The 21,492-nt window shown below is 46.9% G+C and overlaps 10 protein-coding genes across 10 annotated transcripts; 6 read left to right on the forward strand and 4 right to left on the reverse strand.

Annotated features, from left to right (window-relative positions):
- Window positions 1-774: 774 nt before the first annotated feature.
- On the forward strand, window positions 775-2,046 carry PAAG_07865 (hypothetical protein; the record flags this gene model as incomplete). The annotated part of the gene is made up of 1 exon (XM_015846355.1): window positions 775-2,046. One exon carries the CDS (start codon window positions 775-777, stop codon window positions 2,044-2,046), a length of 1,272 nt encoding a protein of 423 aa, XP_015700790.1.
- Window positions 2,047-3,057: 1,011 nt separating this feature from the next.
- Window positions 3,058-4,439, reverse strand: PAAG_07866 (vacuolar protein sorting-associated protein; the record flags this gene model as incomplete). Its single annotated transcript, XM_002790131.2, has 4 exons — window positions 3,058-3,108; window positions 3,202-3,695; window positions 3,777-4,023; window positions 4,170-4,439. 4 exons carry the CDS (start codon window positions 4,437-4,439, stop codon window positions 3,058-3,060), a joined length of 1,062 nt encoding a protein of 353 aa, XP_002790177.1.
- A 1,312-nt stretch (window positions 4,440-5,751) lies between these two features.
- Window positions 5,752-6,448, reverse strand: PAAG_07867 (hypothetical protein; the record flags this gene model as incomplete). Its single annotated transcript, XM_015846356.1, has 3 exons — window positions 5,752-5,847; window positions 5,927-6,007; window positions 6,212-6,448. 3 exons carry the CDS (start codon window positions 6,446-6,448, stop codon window positions 5,752-5,754), a joined length of 414 nt encoding a protein of 137 aa, XP_015700791.1.
- A 343-nt stretch (window positions 6,449-6,791) lies between these two features.
- Window positions 6,792-7,766, forward strand: PAAG_07868 (NADH-quinone oxidoreductase subunit I 2; the record flags this gene model as incomplete). Its single annotated transcript, XM_002790133.2, has 3 exons — window positions 6,792-7,084; window positions 7,219-7,484; window positions 7,636-7,766. The coding sequence occupies 3 exons, from the start codon at window positions 6,792-6,794 to the stop codon at window positions 7,764-7,766; spliced, it is 690 nt and encodes a 229-aa protein (XP_002790179.1).
- Window positions 7,767-8,844: 1,078 nt separating this feature from the next.
- On the reverse strand, window positions 8,845-10,676 carry PAAG_07869 (hypothetical protein; the record flags this gene model as incomplete). The annotated part of the gene is made up of 3 exons (XM_002790134.2): window positions 8,845-10,368; window positions 10,459-10,542; window positions 10,659-10,676. 3 exons carry the CDS (start codon window positions 10,674-10,676, stop codon window positions 8,845-8,847), a joined length of 1,626 nt encoding a protein of 541 aa, XP_002790180.1.
- Window positions 10,677-11,556: 880 nt separating this feature from the next.
- Window positions 11,557-12,535, forward strand: PAAG_07870 (hypothetical protein; the record flags this gene model as incomplete). Its single annotated transcript, XM_015846357.1, has 3 exons — window positions 11,557-11,677; window positions 11,734-11,816; window positions 12,044-12,535. 3 exons carry the CDS (start codon window positions 11,557-11,559, stop codon window positions 12,533-12,535), a joined length of 696 nt encoding a protein of 231 aa, XP_015700792.1.
- A 1,923-nt stretch (window positions 12,536-14,458) lies between these two features.
- Window positions 14,459-15,200, forward strand: PAAG_07872 (hypothetical protein; the record flags this gene model as incomplete). Its single annotated transcript, XM_002790137.2, has 2 exons — window positions 14,459-14,757; window positions 14,888-15,200. The coding sequence occupies 2 exons, from the start codon at window positions 14,459-14,461 to the stop codon at window positions 15,198-15,200; spliced, it is 612 nt and encodes a 203-aa protein (XP_002790183.1).
- A 581-nt stretch (window positions 15,201-15,781) lies between these two features.
- PAAG_07873 (40S ribosomal protein mrp4) lies at window positions 15,782-17,142 on the forward strand (the record flags this gene model as incomplete). The annotated part of the gene is made up of 3 exons (XM_015846358.1): window positions 15,782-15,851; window positions 15,910-16,227; window positions 16,328-17,142. 3 exons carry the CDS (start codon window positions 15,782-15,784, stop codon window positions 17,140-17,142), a joined length of 1,203 nt encoding a protein of 400 aa, XP_015700793.1.
- Window positions 17,143-18,852: 1,710 nt separating this feature from the next.
- PAAG_07875 (hypothetical protein) lies at window positions 18,853-19,335 on the forward strand (the record flags this gene model as incomplete). Its single annotated transcript, XM_002790139.1, has 1 exon — window positions 18,853-19,335. The coding sequence occupies one exon, from the start codon at window positions 18,853-18,855 to the stop codon at window positions 19,333-19,335; it is 483 nt and encodes a 160-aa protein (XP_002790185.1).
- Window positions 19,336-19,903: 568 nt separating this feature from the next.
- On the reverse strand, window positions 19,904-21,175 carry PAAG_07874 (hepatocellular carcinoma down-regulated mitochondrial carrier protein; the record flags this gene model as incomplete). The annotated part of the gene is made up of 4 exons (XM_002790140.2): window positions 19,904-20,539; window positions 20,683-20,819; window positions 20,875-20,886; window positions 21,082-21,175. 4 exons carry the CDS (start codon window positions 21,173-21,175, stop codon window positions 19,904-19,906), a joined length of 879 nt encoding a protein of 292 aa, XP_002790186.2.
- Window positions 21,176-21,492: the final 317 nt, after the last annotated feature.

The following is a 21,492-nucleotide window of genomic DNA, read 5'->3' on the forward strand; positions in this document are numbered from 1 at the left end:
CCATGATGTTTTCTTCATATTTGTTTCCCTTGAAACACCTTTCACCTTTCACCTTTACCCTTGTTTTACTAGATTTACATAACTTGGAGCATACAGGCGTAGTTTGCGGGTTAGAGGCGCGGCGCAATGTGGAATAATCTCCCGCATACATCTGTCTAATGTATAACTAAGGATTTTAAACAACAGCGTAATCTCGATCATTGCTTGCTTCTCAGTTGCTCGTTGGTAACAGCAACCAAATCTTATTCAGGCGGATGTTAAGTCGAGTATTTATAATCTCGTGCGCTCCGGGAACACAACATCCTATGTATGTTCTAAGCCTCTGCTGTCCTGGAACGTTGATGTCCAGACACTGCTCAACTCCAATCTCAACTTTTACCATCAGTAAAATAGCAATTGGAACAACTCTTCCCTATCTGATACACGCCAATTAAAGCGTCTGTACATCCATGGCCCTGATTCAACAATCGATGATATGTTTAATTTTTTAAACCGGTATTTAATCACATCAAAGCCTTCAAGCTACAATAGCTCCCGCAACCCCTTTTCCCTGCTAAGAGCAATCAAATCCCCTCCCGAAATTCAATCCAACAACGATATGCACGTAATAACACAATTCACTAATATTATTATACTACCTTCTCCCCTCATCAATGGGCCAAACAATCAAAAATTCCACTAACTACCAACTACCCCTCCACTCTGCCCTCACACCCTCCTCCACTCCCCTCCGCGCCAGCAAAAAAGGGAAGACAACCCCAACCCGCCCACACAATGCAGCCAACCCCGCGAACTCACACTTCCATATACGCAGAACAGGAAAACATCCCCCCGGCCATGGCAGCCCTAACCCTACCCCTCCCCACCACCCACCATTACACTACCACCAACCCTCCCCCGCCATCCACCCTCATCTACACCTCCACCCACCCAACCCCAACCCCCACAGAATCCCAATACCTCCTAAAAATCCTAGCGACAGCCTTCTGCCGCGGCGAGCTTGGGTGGTCTGAAACCCTCCGCCCCCCACCATCCCCCACCTCCACCTCCACCTCCGCCTCCGCCTCCGCAAACCAAACCCAAAGCCAAATCCAAATCCAGGATTTCAAGCGCATACCCGGCCACGACGTCACGGGTATAATCCTCTCTACACCTCAGGTAGACGAGCACAGCGTTACGGGTCCTAGATTCAAAGTTGGCGATGAGGTGATGGGGTTGCTTGCATTTGAGAGGGATGGGGGTGCGGCGGATGTGGCTGTGGCGGTGGAGGGGGAGTTGGCGTTTAAGCCGAGGAATGTAGGGGCGGCGGAGGGGGCGTGTTTGCCGTTGAGTGCGTTGACGGGGTGGCAGGCGTTGTTTGAACAGGTGGGGTTGAGGGGGGTGGTGATGTATAGTGATGATGAGGATGAGGAGCGTGAGAGGGTGAGGCAGAGGGAGCGAGATGATGAGGAGAAAGTGAAGAGGATTCTTGTGCTGAATGCTAGTGGTGGTGTGGGTGTTATGCTGTGTCAGCTGTTGAGGGCGAAGATGTTATTTGGAGAGAATGGAGGTCAGAGGTTTTGGGTTTGTGGTGTGTGTTCGGGGCGGAATATGGGGTTTGTCAGGGGGGAATTGGGTGTTGATGAAGTGTTGGATTATACGCAGGAGAAGGGGTTGGCGGAGGCGTTTAGGAAGCGTGGGTGGGGGCCTGTGGATCTTGTGCTGGATTGTGTTGGGGGGGAGTCATTGAGGCAGGTGCATGATGCTACTGTGGTGAGGGATGGGGGGTTTGTTGTTAGTATTGCACAGCCAATCCCGGAGCGGGAGCCTGAGTGGGAGGGGGTCAGGAATGAGATTGAGAGGAGGCTATTGACAAGTAGGTTTTTCATTGTTAGGCCGGATGGGGAGCAGTTGGGGAAAATTGGGTTGTTGGTGGAAAAGGGTGAGCTGAGGGCTTTTGTCGCGAAGGAGATGGGGTTGTATGAGGGGAGGGAGGCTATGGAATTGGTGGAGAGTGGGAGGATGAGAGGGAAGGTGGTTTTGAGGGTTAATTATTACGATCCGTAGGTAGATAGGGCGGGGCGGATTTCTTTCAGGTGGTCATGTAAGTTAAAGTCTTCTTTCTATATTTTATATATATATATATATATGTGGTGTGTGTGTGTGGGTGGGTAGAATATCATTATGTTATGTGATGCTTCGCATTGTCATCTACACAGGAGAAGAAAGTCATGTGTGTAGACAAGGAATAGGATAATGATAATAAAAATGAGTAAGTGCTAAGAATAAGACAGAATGTAGATGAAATGGTGAAAAGAAAAATTCATAATAAGAATAAGAATGAGCTTCGAAGAAGAACGAGGTAAAATAAGAAAAACAAAAAGGCCGCTTTAGTAAACCACTTGTTCCTCCCAGTCCGCACCTATGGTAAGTTTTCATACATACAGTGATCTCCCTTCCGGAAACCCGCCTGGTCTTGAGTTCTCATGCTCTACCTACAGAGGAGGCATGAAGCGTCGGTAAAAGGAATGAGGATGGTAGAAATGTAGCGAGCAAATAAGAGATAGAGAGAGATAGAAGGGTAAAGGAAATGGATTTGGGTAGTAAGAGAGAAACGAGAGAGAGAAATGAGGAGATATATTCCGATATTGAAATTTTACGTCACGCGCGAACGAGGAAAATATGGTAAAGAGAGAAATCCAGACAGATATGATATGATGGCTCATTGTGTAGAGAATATTCATCCTGCTTTTTACTATTTCAATTCTCGCCTTCACCATACAGATGGAAATAGGAGCCACGGTCTGTGAAGAACCGAGAGGAATGACCTTGAGGACACGCTGTGGTTGGTGGGTTGGTGGGTGGGGAGGAGCATGAAGAATAGTAAAGCGGATTATCGAACGTTGGGAAGGCGGCTTGGCTTTCTTGGTCTGGTTTTGTTTGTTTGAACGGTGGACAAGATAAAATGGGAGGAATGGACAAATGTCGAGAGAAAATATCACATTTAACTCTTCGAAATGGTTTAAACGGACTGATAGGCCTAGTGTAATAGAATAACGGGTAAACAACGAAGGTTGCTCAGAGAAGGGAATCCAAGCGAGTAAAGACGCTCAGACAGGCTGCTATCACCTGGAGGGAGTTGACAAATTAGTTAGCTAGCCTAGGTCCCAGATTCAGATGGGGGGAGGAAGACTGTAGAAGAAATGAAATATATAATCATACCTCTAGTTGAAGCTCTCTATCTTTCGCCTTATCAACTTCCTCATTCACCTCTTGAGCCAAATTCGCGCCAATCCCCTGACCACCGCCCGCCCGCCGCGCAAACGGCCACTGCGAATATTCCGACAACAGTTCATCAACCTGTGCAAAGGCTCTTTCCCGCGCCTCATGGCCCATAGTCACCAGCGCATTTTCAAGGACGTTAGCAGCATACGCCGCACAAACCATCGTGATTGTCCGGAGGTATCTAAATTCAATGTCCTCGGGGAGGAACTGGTTTGGAGTGAGGATAACAGTGCGATTGCTACAGATGTTGCGGACTCGTTTGTGGATTTCGTCTTTGGCGCCAGTGTCGGCGACGGGGTGGGTGGCCATATCGAAAAGGAGGAAGTTGCGTTTCTCAGTGCGGAGGATGCCTTTGTCTACCAGGCCCTTTGCTAGTCGTTCTCGGACTTGTTTCAATTGGTAACCGATTTTCATAAGGTTCCATGTTTCGCCTGTTCCTGACGTTAATGGCCTTGACGACTAGTTATGCTATTCGCACATGAAGAATGTAGAATATAGACATAGGAGCGTACCACTCAGGAGATCGATCCAAGAGCTGACACTCATCTTTTCACTTGACTTCATCATTTTTAACGTCTCGTCCAGCAAGACCTCTCCAGTCAGTGTATCATCGATGACCTCGATTACCCGGTCAGCAAGTGGAAAGCGTCGTCTCGAGGAGTCCTTTTGCATGCTAATGCGGCCGCGAAATGCTAATTCGATAACGATACAACCTCGAAGGGCGTACGAAATATTCTCGTTCCAGAAAGATAGATATCCCTATCAGATCATAAGAGCACACGCATAATAGCAGTCTCCAAGTTAGTTCCACTGCAAACATATATTTTCCTCAAATATGAAGTTTTGATGCATATGTAAGGCTGCGCCCTCTCAGAGCACAGGGAGAGTTGCCCCAACCAACACACCTGCTTATCTTTTAAACCCATCAGAAGCACCTCTTCCATTAGTGTGAGCTTAGGTTGCTTATTCCTCTCATCACTTTCACTGATATCCCGTGGATCAAAGGCGATCTTGTGTCCATTTTCGCCGCCTGTGAAGGAAGTTTCCGGCACGCGACTGTCGAAGGAAGAGCCGTTTAACGGGGACGGTGAGGCGACCCGACTGCCTTCATTATTATCGTCTGTGTTTGAACGAACGCCTCCGCGACGGCGCGTCAGACCACCGGCAGAAGCCATAGGATGGGAATACGGGAGAAAAGGAGAGACGACGAGGAGAGGAGGAGAGGAAGAGGGTGGCTTTTTGTGTTGAATGAGCAGCGCCCGGGTGGGGGTTTGTTGATGACCGGTTTGGGGGCTCAGGGATGGATGGTTAGGTGAAGCATGGGTTTTGAGGATTGGAAGTGGTTTAGTTCTGGTGGTGGATACTTCTATGATCAGCTTGTTCCAGGAGTAAATTAACCGGGGAGGTTGAAGGATCCGAACAAAAATTCTGTTTTTGGCGGACGGGGATATTCACCGTTAAGGGGGTAGTTGTTGAGGACGACAGGCGGGATCAATTGGAGGACGGGTCAAGTGCGCAGTATAGGACAGTTGGATATCGCGGCTGGGGATGGAAGAGGATGGTAGTGGTAATGGTGGTAGTTGTGGTGATGATAGGTGGTAGTAGGTGAAGTGAGTGGTTAAGTTGATTATGCTTTTGAGACAGTTTGGTTTGACGTGAGCAGGCTCTGGCTAGGGCTTGGCACAGACTCAGACACCAGACACAGACTTTGCATATATGCAAAAGATTCAACTGAACCCGGTAGCGTGTTATTTTAGTAGGAGATATTTAGGATGCAAGCAGCAATTAAATGTCACTGAGATTTAACTTGATATCAAACATGCTTTCTGCTTCATATAGTGCGAATTTAACTACTCCCATAAACAAGGGCACAACACGGAGTACATATACTGAGAAAAGATCTCCACATTAAAACAACCACCACAACCTCTGCTGACACTTCTAATAATGGACAATTAATTTTTCTGTTTGATCCTTTTTGTACATGAATACCATACTTGGAGGCCCCGGATTTTTGCTCTAGTTTTATTGAGTCGCACTTTGAGGGAAGAAACAGAAATCAGAAAGAAAAAGAATAATTTGATGTACATGATATGGCAAAGAAGGAACGGAAGTGTCCCTTTAATCTATCGAACTCCACTAACGCTGGTGCAGATTCCGCTGCTGCTGCTGCTGCCACTGCTGTTTCTGCAATTGCCACATCCTACATGCTGGATGCCATATGGATACACGACACGTCAAGTGTATCCAGCCCCTTCGTCTCTCGTTTCGTCTATCCAGGGTCTATATGCTCTTAGTGGGCTACAACAGATAGAAGTTAGCGCAAGTGACAGCGTGATTGCAGAATCACAGACAACATACCATCGGGCTGAGAGCTAATATACTTCACGGCTTGGTCGACTGTTTTTGGTCAGTAAACAATACCTTATTCTGATAAAAAAAAAAAAAAAAAAAAAAAAAAAAAACCCGGTTACGTGTCCGTTATTGCTATTCGGAACCTGGTATCTCGATCTCTATGGAAGAAGGTAACCTACTGCTGTGGATAGCATCTGCTTCCTTATCGGGGATTTCGATGCTGAATTCCTGTATTAAACAAATTCGAGTCAGGATGTGATATAGTCCCCTTATTTCGAGCAAACAACAAAGATGACGGATGGATTACCTCCTCAATGGCCATCACAACCTCAACGGTATCCAAGCTGTCCAGTCCCAAATCATTCGCAAAGTGTGATTTGCCGTTGATCTTCAAAACCGACAATTAGTTTTATAAGTACTAGCGTACACACTGATTCCGGAGAACAACTATGTTATCATTACCTTGGATGGGTCCGAGACCTATAAAGACACACAAAAATGTATAAGCAATTCTGCTGATCCGATATAGTGATAATGAAAGTCAATTGTGCCAACAGACTACATTCACCATCGAATGCATATCACAACATACCTTGTCAAAGTTCTTCAACAAATCGACTATTCTACCCTCAATCTCAGGCTCCGTTAGACCAGCGGGGGCAGAATATGATCGGATGGTCTGGCAGGTGAAGCATGGTGTGAATTGGGCTGGGCGGATGGCAGAGAGCGAGCTCCTTGGGAGTTGGAAAGCGGCTCCAGATGGTCTGATGAAAGCGCGAGCGGGTGTAGAGGCAGCGCGCAGCGACCGGGCAACGGCGGAACGGAACATGGTAGATATAATAAGTGGGGGAAGAGGCGGGAATCGTGGGAATAGATCTGGATGTTGCGTAGTGTAGCAGCGGATATTAGTTGTTTAATGGATCTGATCTGATGGCTGGAGGTCGATGTGTTTCATTCTTTTTTTGCAGGTGGTTGAAGTTTCTCGATGCGGAACACACCGCCCAGCCAATCACGGGGCGGCAGAATTGTATGACCCGCGCACAAGTTTCCCAAAACGTCGCAGTGGGCAAGACCCAGGTATCTACATACGTCTATATCGACAATTCCAACAAACGACGGCTGATATATTACCTGTGGTATCTAGCTATTCGTGTACCCTGTCTCCCTCACAAATGGCTTCTTCAAAGGCTGTTTCCAGGTTAATCGCCTACAGACGGCCAGCACTGTTGCAGATATCGCCCCAGTCCTCCACACATCTACGCTCCACGCCGGCGTTCTCATTCTCAACCTCCTCTCCAGTGTCTGCGACACCCGCGGGTCCTCCACGGCAAGGCTTCCGCCTCCCACCTCCCAAGGCATGGGACCAGGGCGATGAATCCGCCCTCGACAAAGCCGGCAAATACTTCCTCATGACAGAGATGCTACGGGGCATGTACGTTGTATTGGAGCAATTCTTCAGACCGCCGTACGTATTCTCCCCATCGTTAAACCCACTACACTGATTTCTCTCATCAGGGCCTCAATGACACGACTGTAATCATTATAAGCCACGGGGTCGACTCTGCATTCCTCGATGCATTGTTCTAATATACTGCATAGATATACCATCTTCTACCCTTTCGAAAAGGGCCCCATATCCCCCCGATTCCGTGGGGAGCATGCACTACGCCGCTACCCATCTGGCGAAGAGCGCTGCATCGCCTGCAAGCTATGCGAAGCCATATGTCCCGCACAAGCCATCACCATCGAGGCCGAGGAGCGAGAAGACGGAAGCAGGAGGACCACTCGCTATGATATTGATATGACCAAGTGCATCTACTGCGGTTTCTGCCAGGAGAGCTGTCCTGTCGATGCTATTGTTGAATGTAAGCGTTTAAAACTCTCACCATATTGTGTCGTGATTAATTTGATACCCCCCGAATTTTTAAACGGGCATATATAATACGAGATATATAATATTCCATGTAAAACGAGGGCAAGTAGATAGCTGACAACTCTGCTTGCACTCAAATATAGCACCAAACGCCGAATACGCAACAGAAACGAGAGAAGAATTGCTATACAACAAGGAGAAACTGCTCGCCAATGGCGACAAATGGGAACCAGAGCTAGCTGCTGCCGCAAGGGCTGATGCGCCCTACAGATAAAAGAAAGGAAAAGGAAAAAAACTCCTCCCAGCTAAAGAGCTACTAGTCGAGCTTTGTTCCTTGTTTTCTTTCCGTTGTTCCTCTTTCATCTTCTCCTATGGATAATATCGAAGAAGAAAATGATGAGCATTGTATAATACATACAGTTTCATGCATAAGAGATACTATGGGCATAGCCTTTTAACATCTTTTGGAGCAAGATGATTGCAGCAAATATGTGCTGTATTGCTTTTGTCCTAGGTTGGGTTTTCGCTTTGGAAACCCATATCTGCTCTCACAGGTGACATCGACAGTGGGAATGCCTCCCCTTTCAATTTGTCATCTTGCTAGCATTTTGTTGTCCTCACATTTCTTCTTTCATCTGCTCTTCCATCTCTTTTGTTGCCTGCTTTTTTATCCTCTCATCTTTTTTAACCCCTCTTGTTCCCATACTGCATCTAATCAACCCTTGTTTGTCAAAAAAAAAAAAATTAAAAGGCAAGAATAAGCTCAAAAGGCATGAAATATGGGATGTATGAATATAAGGAAACGCCTCTGACATACAGAATTAGAAGTGCAAGATCTTCAAATGCCGGAGGGAGTGCAAAAGACACGCTGATGATGTTGTACGCAACAAGAACTATCAGGCAAAGGTACCCAAGGTGGAGGTTAAAAAAGAGTGGAGGAGTGGAGTAATCTAACGGTCTGTCGTGGTGAATTTCGAGGCTAAAAGAACCATAAACCTGGGCTGAAAATAAGCTACATGGATTGAATTCTCTAGTATTATTTAATAGCATATTGCATCCCCTTCCTGTCCTTTATTTTCATGTAGTGGCCCTCCTGGTCTGTGTCATAGTGTATGTTTACCCTATATCAACACACAGAACGGGGTCAAACGGGGTCAATTTATACACCAAACGGTAAGCGGAAGGAAGAAGAAAAAATGAGCCTTGTGGAATATAACCATAAACTCCCCTCCGTGAAAAGAACATATAACATGAAATCACAGAAAGATAGAACAAAAAAAAGGTAGGTATATGTAGCGCAATCCAACTGCCACGTTCCCTCTCCCTTCCCCCGTCCCCAAGAAGAGACGCTCTCACTTCTTCTTCGCCTTAAACCCCCCTTCAAACCCAGGCCTCTTCTTCACAGAACCCTTCCCCTTCTTCTTCCCCACCTTAGAGCCCTTCTCCTCCTTCCTCTTCTTCAAATTCTCCACCCGCTTCTTCTGTCTCATCTCCTTCCCCTTAACCACACCTTCAATCCTCTCCTTCCACTCCTTCTCACTCTTCCTTTTCATCCCCGTCTTACGATTCAACGTTTTCTTCAACAACGACACATCATCTTTCACCTTCTCCCCATGCGCCTTCTTCTTGGCCTTCAACCACATATCCTTCTCCTCAATCTCCGCTCTTTTCTTCTCATCCAGCCCCGCCAACCGGGCCTTCTTAGCTTCCAGTGCCTTCAATGCAGTTTGCGCATCCTGTGGACCCTTGCGTTTTTTCTCGTCGAGGAGCGTGGTTAGGCTGGGATCCGCCTGCTGGCCATCTGCGAAGACAACACGCCCGAAGAAAAAGTTGTTGGGGATTGAGGAGATGGAATCAGCCGGAGATCCGGGGGAGGCAAGTAGTGAGCCAGAGCCACGCGGTGAGAATCGTCTTGCAATAGCCTCATCTCTTTTTCTCTGCTCCTCCTCGCGCGCTTTTTGGCGCATCTCCTTCTTATGTGCTTTGCGCTGTTCTTCGCGATGTCTTCTTGCTTCGATGAGTTCCTGGCGGTTGCGGGCGGGCTTGCCGTTGAAGCCGTCGGCACGCCGCGCGGCTCGTAGCTCTTCTATGCGTTTCTGTAATCTCTGCTTAAGCTCCTCTGGTGTTAGATTTGTGGGCTTCTTGATTGGGGGTTGTGTGGTTTCTGTTTGTGGTATTGTTTTTGTTTCTGCTTTGGAGTTGGAGGGGGAAACGGACGGGACGATTGAGGAAATGGGGGGCGACCCGGATGGAGGGTTGGAGGGATCGAAGGGTTGTGAATTAGGGCCGGGGGATGATGAGGCGGAGGATGCTGGTTCTGCATTGTCTTCATGTTGCAAGGAAGAGAATCCTTCTATGGGGGTGATGTCTTCATCTACTTCGTCATCATTGTCTGCATTGGGCACGACCTCCTGTTGTTTTTGTTGTTTAAGGCCCTCCGGCTTCTCATTCCCCTTAGAAGCTTCTTCTGTACTCCACTTGGTGGCCTTTTGCTTCTTTTCTAGCTTGGCTGCTGCTTTCAATTTCTTCTGTTCCCTTTTCGCTGTCTTTTTCTCCGCCTTCTGGGCCTGTCGCTTTTTGAGAGCTTCTGAATTTTCATCCTTGTCTTTGGCCTGGCCTCCTTGTACTCTGTCTGCCTTTCTCTGCTTCTTCAATTCATTCTGAACCCCAATAAGACCCTCTGTTGGTGCTTTAGTGCCTAGTTCCATATCGCCGTCATCATTTTCGGAATCTGATTCTCCCTCTTCCCCTCTCTTCCTTTTCCGGGCATTTTCGACCATTACATCCTTTGCAGTCTTCGATGCATCAGGGTCGAGCTTTGCACGTTTGGCCTTGCGAGCTTCCTCTTTCGTTTGCTTTTTCCGCTGCCATTGATCCTACAGCCCAATAAAATAGGCATAGAATAAGCACATGATTCTATCCCGGAGCAGGACGAGAAAAATCACAGTTTAATTATGGGCACCTACAGATGTATCTTCACCATAGTAATATTTTGCTGGAATCAACGATAGCAATCCATCGAAGGCTTGAGCATGGTTACGTAGCCGTTCCTATATGTATAGACACCAGCATTAGCCCCAGCTAGTTTACGACAAATATATAGAGTAGAAGAAGTTTATAGGAAGCTTCGGGCGAAGAAGAAAAAAACAAAAAAGCAAATTCTCACCTCGATACTATTCGCCATATCGATTATTAAAAGATCCTATAGCAGAATTATCCGTATGGCAAGAAGTCCCAGGTCTTCTCTTTCTTCTCCTTCCTCTCTTCGACCCCTCTTTGCCTGGTGGAGATCGATTGTGGCAGCGCAACCGATACACCCGCTCGCTGGTTCGTTGTGCTGGGATAAAAAATAAAAATAATTTGTAATGAATCGCAGGTGTGGGGTGAGGTGAAATCTTGGCGCTAGGCAGTTTCTCGGTTAGTTAAATAGCATAACTAGATCAAGTACGTTATTTGTGGCATTTACAGAGCAACATTCTACAGACAACAACTCTTCAAAGGATGGATATCTATGTATACTTTCGATAGATCACTTCACTTACACCTGCATGCTCATTGTTTGTTAGGCTCGATGCTACGGAATATCCATCTTGGCATATCCGCTTCTTGATTGAGCATCGACGTTGACTCTTAACTGCAGAGGAGCTTGGCTAAGTGCAGTCGACCAGTCTGAGCAACTTGACCTCCGCGTATCCCGCCCATTCTTTACGGAGTTCATTGCATTGAAACATAATGCCGTGTTCCAATTATTAATCAATTAGCTATATATGCCTGGGCGAGCCGACGCTTCTTTCCACTAATGCCTAATACTACCAATATCTGCCTGTTAATCCTGTCGAAAAAAAAAAAAAAAACCCCGACTAGTTATCGGCGGGCAGAAGGGATATCCCTCCAACCTTGACGCTTAACGATACATATGTTTGCCCATTTCGTGAACTCTTATTCAGAAAACAAATGCGGTCCAGAGAGGATTCTAATCAATACTTGAGATCAGCCTTCCGGCTTGGTTGATTCAATAAACTCTCAGGCAGGTCACAGTTTAACTACCCTTCAGTCTCTCAAGAATGGAGTCTGCAATTCCCCACCTCCCTAATAAACTCTGGGCGCCCATCGCATACTTCACAGACCACGAATCCCTCGAGACCCTGCGGCTGGTCTCCTTCGCACTTTCGAAGCTTACAACCGGTGAGCTTTTCCAAGGTTGTGAAGCTTAAAGAAACAATTCAGCCCACGCTGCTTAGAGAGGATGGAGAAAATCTGGATTCATAAGGAGCTAAAGAGACATGTAAACAAGCCCAGTCTGGATTTTGATAGGTGGCATCTTGTGAGTTGATTTATTATGCTGGTCAATGTTTTTCATTGTCCTGTGGAAATACCTAAGGATATATAAGCAATATCGACGGATGGCGTTGCACGTGGTCAGCGTTAATACTGGCGAGAGGGAGGAATTGGAACCGAGAATTTTATATGTAACAGTCGCTATTAATACTGACAATGGATACTTATATGGACACATCTAGGGCATCCCTTCATCCCAATTTTACTACGTAGATTCACCCGAGAGCTCCCCTCACCCTGGCTCTAGCCCTCATCAGCCACCTTACAGCAACACTAATCCCTCTTCTCATCCATGTTCTTTGGCTTTACCCAAAGCTCGACCTCAGAAACAGTCGCTTCCCAAGTTTGCGATCCCTCACGTTGGGCAGATACTCCTTCGTCCACGACTCCCAGCTCGACTGGATTCTTCCCCACGACCTAACCATCCGCAATCTCTACATGGAAAACTGCATCATCTTTTTCGAAATCGAAGTCAACAGGTACAACAAGAGCCAGGGCCCTTGCCCATCAGAAATGGAGCTAGGCTATGGCTCGGGAGACCCTTCCAATCGGTCCATGAGATACGGCGCCAGCTATACCCAGCGTTGGCACGATTACTTTCTCGCTTCTCGCGTTTTAAGAGGGACTACCCATTTTGAATATTTCCTCTTTGGCTCCAGTCCACACTGGTGCACTGGGGGGGAGGTTCGGAGAGGACAATATTAGGATAAATTTGGGTAAGAGCAAGTATTTGGCATTTGGCAGTGAGTATATAATTAGCTCGTATATGGGTGAATTCGGTGCTGATTGTGCGGAGGCCGATGAGCCCCCTCGGCGGCCTGACTGTGTGGAAGAGGATTAGGACGCCTAAGAGAATCGCTGTGAAGGACTGGGCAAGTGATTGATATAGACAAGCTGCTGTTGGATTGTTGAAGTGTGGGAGCTGTTGAGGGAGAGGTGGGGCGGAAAGGGGGCAGGAGGATATGTATGAATACAACGTAGTTGAAAATGTATTTTGGAGGTTTGAAATCTACGAAATCAAACGGGACACATTGGGATATAAGAGCCTATATACCGTACCACTAACTGAATAATAGCGAAGCTGCATACGGTGCACAAACGCCGGTTTATACAATCCGCTACTCTAGCCCGCAATTGGTAATATGACATGCCCCGCCGGAATAGCTGATGGTGCTGGGAAACCGATGGTTATATAAACAAGGCAGATTGTCAGCACAATCACAGCAGAACCATAACTATATCCCGATCATTCGGGAAATTCGAAGCCCTCTGCTTGCAATCAGCCTTGAGAGTCTTCACCCGGCCATACAGCAGGAGAAAGGTGGCGGAGTCCGAAGACAAGCATTTGACTACATAGACCGATATTGAGACTTCTTGTTTTGTGCAAGGGTAACACACCACATCATCGGACAGCTATCAGATATACTCTGTATGCATGTCCACATCCATGAACAGTGTTCGATTCTCCTTCTGGAATTCAAGAGCAAATTGTGAATGGTTCAGATCTGAGGGGGATCTGCATGATGTCGTCACTGCAGATTCTTAAGGAACGGTCCTAAGTTGAACCTGCATAGCCACATCATGAAAACCTCTCGTAAGCCAACTTGCAGGCCTTGGAGACAAAAGAGTTTCGCCAGAAGCGGACAACAACCGTGGCGCAGTAGCGACAAGCGATGTCTTGGCCGTTGATTTTTGCCGGAAGTGCACATAATTCCGACGACTGGAAATTGTCTGGGGTGCTGAACGTTGAGCGTTGAGCAGGTGTGGCGCATGCTGTTGGATGGCACTATTGTTAGTTAGTCATCGTTGTATCAACAAAGACACAAACAGCTCGAATTGCGTCTTACACCATATGGATTGCCCGACACCCGCTGGATATTTGTGGAGGATGGGATAAATGCCTAGGTACCTTGGTACCTAGAGTATGGGCCCATCCGCGAAAAGATACAGTTAAGTCCATGTGTGTTCGGGAAGTTTTCGTTTTATCGAAGGGCAGTTTTGAGCCAACACTTTTCGCGTGGGATCAGCTGGTAATCCATGCATGATCAAGAAATCACCCAACCATAGATTCAGCGCAAGAAACAGGCTCACAGCGAATCATAGACTGAGAAAGCCACCAGCGCCAAGCAGGGTGGGCGGGGTTTGTCGGTTCAGCTGCAACGGACCCGCAGAAAGCAAAAACGGTTTCGGTTGAGACGGTGGATGGTGGACAGCGCAGGTGGATTCCTGAGCCCCGCCTTCGAGAGTTACGCCTCCCAGATGACAAAGTAATCGTAATAACAGTTAACTAACGTAGTTATAGTATAATAATTAATGGCGTGTGAAGGGTTATGCTGCGGCTGTAACTACTCCGTATCGACCCTAGTATTGACTACCGTAGGGCTAGAGGGAAGGGAAGAGAGAGAAGGGATCATGGGTATACGTCGTCAAATATAAAATAATATAAAAGAGCATGACTGTCCCTCTTCCTCGTCTTGTTCTATCATATATTATTTCTCTCATCCGATCCCTCCACATAGACGTCACTGAGATCCCATCCTTCTAACCCATCTTCTCGAATCCGTCTTCTCTCACTCTTCCCTTGCTACCCTCAAAACTCTCACCTCAGACTCTCAACCCACACCCAACATGTCCGGTCCATACGATAGCCAGAACCCAAACTATTACGGCCAGGGCGGCTACCCACCCCAACAAGGATACGGTCAAGCACCACCTGACCAATTCAACCAGGGCCAATACCCACCTCAGCAAGGCTACGGCGGGCAGCCCCCCTATGACCAACAGCAACACCAGCCACAACAGTTCGAGGGCAGTAATCAGGGATACTATGGCCAGCAGCAACCGCAGAATCAGCAACCATACGATTCAAGCCAGCAAGATTACGGGCAACAGCGATATCAGCAACAGCCACTATATGACCAGCAAGGGTGAGCCACAGTTCTCCTCCCGAGACCCTCTTCTTCATTTTCCCTTTCATACACTCCCAACAAAAAAAAATTAAATTAAAAAAATAAATAAATAAAAGAAGATAAAGCTGAAGTTTTCTCCCGCCTTCAGAGCCCAACGACAAGATGTTGCTCCCGGTGGCGCCCAAGAAGGCGAGCGTGGTATCGGCGGAGCCATAACCGGTGGTCTCGCAGGTGGCTTCGTCGGCTCGAAGGCCAACCATGGCATCCTCGGCACAATTGGCGGCGCAATCATAGGCAGCATCGCGGAGGACAAGCTCAAGAACCGCAAGAAGCACAAGCATGGTCACAGCGGTAGTCACCACGGCAGCCACCATGGCAGCAGCCACGGCGGAAGTCAGTTTGGAGGATCGAACTCCGGTTTCTTAGGGTCCGCTGCAGGGTCGCTTTTTGGGAAGAAGTGAGAGTGTATTTTAAGATATTGTGACTCGAGCCGCTTCCCTCCCTAACCTGGTTCACTGCTGCGGACCCTAGATCGCGTCTCTTTCATTCATTTCCTTCTATTTGTTTCGAGATTATTTTTATCCAGTCTCCGAGTTTCATATTTTTATCTCTGATGTGTCTTGTTTCCTCGTATCCACCCCCCAACCGGGAGTTTGTTTTAATCGTGTGGGTTTTGCTGATATTTATAACTATATGATATGCCATAATGACCAATGTCCTTTCTTTTCGTATTTGTTTCCTGAAGAAATTCGGCCCTGCGAGTATCGTATGCTTCCTCCTGTTCGTCTCTCATCTGCCGTGTTAATGTTATCTGCCAACTCACCTCATAACAGTTTCCCATATAAAACTAGCATCAGTATCATTTTCACATCCACCCTAATATCTGTATATGTAGATGTGTAAAAATATAGAAAAGAGAAGAAAAGAATCAATATATTACAATTATCTCTGGCAACAAAATAATTCTACCCTAAAACGGTTTAGCGTGCAGAAATTGACGCCCTTAAACATTTTTATCTTTTTAGCTTCAATCCACAGTTATATGCCCCCGTTGCCTGTCTCCCAACCACACCTCCGCATCATGATAATACGACGGCTATTCGGACGGCAGGGTGAGTTTGACAGATTTTACTTGTCTATATACCCTTGCTAACAATTGCATCCCGATAGGCCTATCCTTGCTAAGGTCCTCTCCTCCCCGGACAACAAGCGCAGCATGTGGTCGTTTTTTCTCCACGGAGCCTGACTCCATTCCCCCTCGGCCAATTGCGCAGCAAATTACTCAATTGAACAGCCGGGAAAATGCCATTCCAACAGCTGCGCTGGAAGAAAGTCCGGAGTCGTGGGGAGAGCAGCATGATATCGCTCCCCGTGCGGGAGATCCCGTGGAAAACCCGCAAGAGATTGCCGAAATTGAAGCTGGGATGTTAGCACCAGTGGTTCCCGGACAGAGCGATTCTTCTTCATCGTCATTCATAGCAGAGCCATGTATGTGCAGTGTACCCCAATTGTGATCTCCACGTTTTCTTGATCCCCCGTCAGGCCCATATATAACTAACCATCATCGTCATCACTTCGAAACCCCCAGCCCCTAAAGAATTCCACAAACTCGGTTCCGAAATCCGAAACATCTACAAACCCGAATCTCTCATACGAAACCCCCCACACGTCCAAGATATCACCCTGGAACTCCTCCTAGCCTCCCAAACCCACCTCGGCCACGCAACCTCTCTCTGGAACCCCGCGAACTCAGAATACATCTTCGGCAGCCGACATGGCATCCACATCATCTCCCTGGACGTGACAGCCGCATACCTCCGCCGGGCCGCCAAAGTAGTGCACGAGGTAGCCAAGCACGGCGGTCTGATTCTCTTCGTTGGCACGCGCAAGGGCCAGCGACGCATCGTTGTCAGCGCCGCCAGCCGCGCGAAGGGATGTCACGTCTTCCAGCGCTGGATACCGGGTAGCTTAACGAATAGCGAGCAGATCCTGGGCCACTGTGAGAAGAAAGTGGTTAATGCTTTCGATGAGCCATTGGGGGGCTACGAAGAAAAGTTGGAGAAATTGCCCGCACTAAAGCCAGATTTGGTGGTTTGTTTGAATCCGCTAGAGAATCGGCCGTTGTTGCATGAGTGTGGGTTACATATGATTCCGACGATTGGGATTATTGATACGGATGCTAATCCAACGCATGTTACGTATCCGATTCCGGCAAATGATGATAGTTTGAGGTCTGTGGCGGTTATTGCGGGGGTTTTGGGTCGTGCTGGGGAGGAAGGGCAGGCGGTGAGGTTGCAGGAGGCGAGAGAGGGGAAGCTTACGTATCCGGTTAATGATATGTTGGCGAATTGGAAGCTGGTGGCATCGGAGCATGTTGAAACCAGGAGGGACGAGAATCGATAATCTAAATTTTATTGAGTGTGTGAGCAGCGGTATGACGGGAGGTTGTATTATTTTGAAATGACTTAACTCTTTTTTTTTTTTGTGGCCTGTATGATCTGGTCGTCTGTTGATATCATAGAGAATTTATGTTTAAATATTGATTTTTCTTCCCCCCCCTCCCTGGGGGTATATTTCACTTCTTGTACTGATCGTATGTATATACGTTGGTTTCGTATGCTCGGTTTTTGGTCTGGTCTACTTTTCACTTCCGCCTACATACCACTCCATTGTAATGTTTGATGTCCACAACAATCTCCCGGTGCACCTGAAGAGAACAGGCAATGACAGACAACTTCAAGTGAAGCAATAGACATATTTTATGCAAAGGAAGCCGCACATACCGCCCTATTGAATCTTGTCCACCATCCTACACTTCAATCCAGCTATGTTATTGATAAGACAAAACACCAAGAAGAAAGGGGGTTGAATTGAATGACCACAAAATGAAAACATTTGTATAGCAACAAACCCATTCCTAAGAGCGGGAAAAGGTAAATAGGGAATTTTTATTACCATTCAAGAATCCAACTCCCCTTGGCAGTGGTCCTTCTTACTTCTATTCTCCATGAAAATGAAAAGAGACGCTTGACGTATTCCTGAACCCCTGGACCAACACTACTAGGACTCTAGAAGCTGCGTTCAAAGAATTGCGGTCACAGTCATTTCTCTTACCAGTCAAATAGTATGAATCTGACTTAGATTTTCCCTTTTGATGTGCTGTCCTTGGTCGTGCTTTAGCCGATATTCTGTCTTACACATTCAACCCTGACAACAGCGAGCCGCAAGCAAGTCCTGAGTTCGCCACCCTGAGAATTTATCACTGAAATCATGCAATATCAAGTTAATGACATTGGAGCGACCAGTTCGTAACGAGCTCAAAGTCATGCGGGGTTGGTTCTCATGATCGCGCAGTCCAAAGAGAATAGCGCCAAACAGCTGGTTGAACATTGTCATCGAAGAAACCAGGCAACCGCTGACTCTCTCCCGACTTACTTCGACTACCAACATTAAATTTTTCAGTTAGGCAGCAGGTCGCTTGGACAATGTTTGCCGAGGATAGCGGATTGATGGTCTGCCAAAATTGAGAAGCGCTGAAAAGAGGTTCTCTTGGTCAAGATTTGTTTGCATTTCGAACCTTGAATCATTCAAGTAAAACCAAAAACCCGCAAAGAATCGGCATTTCTTTGCCCCGGATGGTTCTCAAGGTTCGAGAACAGGACAGGTTGCGCACCTGATTCCGTGTCTTAGCGTGTATTCCAAGAATGACGAAGAACGCGCCGAGACGTTGATACGAAGCAAGGATTGAGTTCATTCGACGGGTTGGGCAAGCCAAGTTGCTGCCTGAGCATCAGGTTCACTCTTCCCTGTTGACTGGTCGTCATCAAATGCTGGGAATTTCTTGACGATCAAGGATTTACACCGCCGGGACGGAATGAGGAGAAATGGAAATGGCCGGTTATGGCTATTTAAAGAGAGAGAATTGCCAATTGAGGGCGAAAGAAACACGCTGGAAGAATAATATAATTCATCAAACCTGATATTCTGGAGTACAATATCTCCTCTGCTCTACTTTACGCTACTTACGCTTTATTTCGCTTGGCTTGCCTCAACAAACCTCTGTCCTGAAAACACTCAACCCTCTTACCAAAAGTTCAACTCTAACCAACCATCATGGCGACTCAGCAAAAGAGCATCATCCTAACTCTCCCGGCAGCAGACATCGCCGCATCAACCCGCTTCGGAACCGCACTCGGTTTCAAACTGGGTCCATACAGCGACTCCAAATGGAATGTGCATCTCGAACACGACCAGTCCTTCAGCATCTTCTACACCACGCACGCCATGTTTAGCAAATGGCTTCCCAAAGAGCGGGAGATTGCCTCCACCAAAGCTGTCCATGAGATGATCGTTACCATTTCGGTCGGTTCAAATGAAGAAGTCGACGCATTGGTTGAGAAGGGGATTGCGGCGGGTGGGACTCGAGGCCCTGATATGCTTGCTGACGGTGGTAATGCGTGCGGTGTTGAGGAGGGTGTCAAGGCTGCCGACCACCCCATGCCGCATTCCAAAAGCGTGCTAGATCCGGATGGACATCTTTTCGAGGTCGTATTCTTTAATATGGAGACACCAGAGGGCAAGAAGGACGAGAATTAAACGTCTTGAAAATTGGCTGGGGGAATATTGGGGGTTGGTTGGGAAGATGTGAAACGCTGAATATCTGGTGAGATTGTCATTATTGGACTAAAGGGTGTTTGGCTGGGTTGGAGATACCTGGCAAATACGAAAGAAGCTGGAATGTCATGTCCAAATCAATATTTTATTCTGTCATTTCTGGAAGTAAACAATTTGAGGTTTGAAGTTTCTCATTTTCATATATTTACATAATGAAATCTATACCAACTGTTTCAAGATATCCTGGCTCTGAACATTCTAAAACATCTCTGTCAATTAGGGTATAAAACAGCGCAGCATATCTGAAAACATGGCAGTTGGCCAATCGAAACGGCCAATCAAATCCAAAATATAAACGCAAAATTCAACAAAAAAGTGAATCAGGCAGTGAGTTGCAAATCTAGAACAAAATATTGACGAAACCCCCTTCATCCAAGAGCTCTCATAGTAAATTCCACACTGAAATATGAAAGTTAGCAATACAAATATTCGCTGGAGGTAAGATTCCAGGGAATTTTGAGTGAAGAATAGATTGAGAAAACGGAACCACTCACACTGCGAACGTCCCTGCTGAAACTGGCATCGCCCTCAACAATGTTGGTCCGATTCCTTTCCAGAAACCACCCAGCCCCTCCGCCGCAAAGGTTTTCTTAAAACAATCAGTCATCCCAGAAAATTTTTGTTGAGCCCCAAACCCATCACTCTGCATTTTACTCTTAACCACATCGAGAGGATAACTTCCCAACCAGAGAGCTTCGCCAGCCAGTCCTCCATACGTTGCGATTTTAACGGCGGAAATCTCTTCTCGTTTAATATTATTGCGCTTCGCCTCCCAGTTCATGAGGTATTCGAAACTGAGGAACCAAACACCGTACGCTTGGGCTTCTCGCAAGATGGTGACGAGTTCTCCCCTATAAAGCCCCTTGAGGACTCCTTCATGGGAAGACAGTTTGCGGATGCAATCTAGTGGTCCGTTATATATCCGCTGGGCGCCATGGGGCTGGGTCTGTAACCGGATACGGACATGCTCTATAGGCCCAGATATCACAGAATTGGTAATTCCAGCAAAAGCTCCGGCAAGGTAATATTGTGGATAAGACAGGGATGTGTTTAGGGGGTTCTTCTTTGCGTTAAGCTCTTCGAAGCGTCGCCGTGCTTCGTGGAAAGCTCCGAATTGGACGCTGACCTAGAATAGATTATGCAAGTTAGGTAATTAATCTATATATTGCCTGAGTAACTTCAAAAACTGCAACATGGGGTAGTTCAAATACGAAAGTTTAAAACCCGAATACAAATGCTATCCTTAGGTTTAACCCCCCGGGAACTTACACAAGCACCAATACCAATCAATGGTGTCAACGTTCCCTTATAAAAAGCCAATGGACCTTCATTCTTTAAAATTTTTGTCGAGCAATCCAAGGCACTTGAGTACTGTGTCGTTGTTTGGAGGCGGACCTTGACAATATCTATGCGGGGTTTAATTGATGTTGGTCAGGAGAGCTATCTGAGTGGAAAACATACCAAATGGTTGGCCTGTAATAAAGAACAACTTAGTATATGTTCTGATAGATGTTTTCAGTGCTAGAAGTGAGAACTAAATGGGAAAATTGCTGGGGTGGATTGTATAGAAGCGCAAGCACTTAAGAGGCGCCAGCTTCAAAGGAGGAGGGAGGGAGGGAGGGAGGGAAAAGTTCTAAATAGGATAATACCCGTTCAGAGAACACTCACCGAGAAGAACCTGCGCAATACCCCCAGCAGCGCCTGCAGTTAGATCTTTGATTGTTCTCAAAACCCCCTGGCTTTCAATTTCATTAGACGCCATCTTTGCCCTCCCTCGCAAACTGTACCGACGTTATCAACCGCAAGTAGTCTACCACAACCAATTAAGCGTGAAACCAGAAATAAAAATTTGATGAAATCTGGATATATAAGAGACGACACCAACTGCGGTACAGCTAGCTCAAAAACCGATACCAATTCGGCGTTGCGCAAGGAGGAGGGGATAAAACTAAGAAGTTGGAGTTGTGATAGAATCCATCTGGGGGATATTTCTTAACTGGCCCTTGCGGACAATCACGTCTTTAGAGTTTGCGTCATTCATCAACCCTTTGACTCACGTAATCCACCCCCGAGCCGGTT

The sequence above is a fragment of the Paracoccidioides lutzii genome (genome assembly GCF_000150705.2).
Source record: "Paracoccidioides lutzii Pb01 unplaced genomic scaffold supercont2.27, whole genome shotgun sequence".
NCBI lineage: Eukaryota > Fungi > Ascomycota > Eurotiomycetes > Onygenales > Ajellomycetaceae > Paracoccidioides > Paracoccidioides lutzii.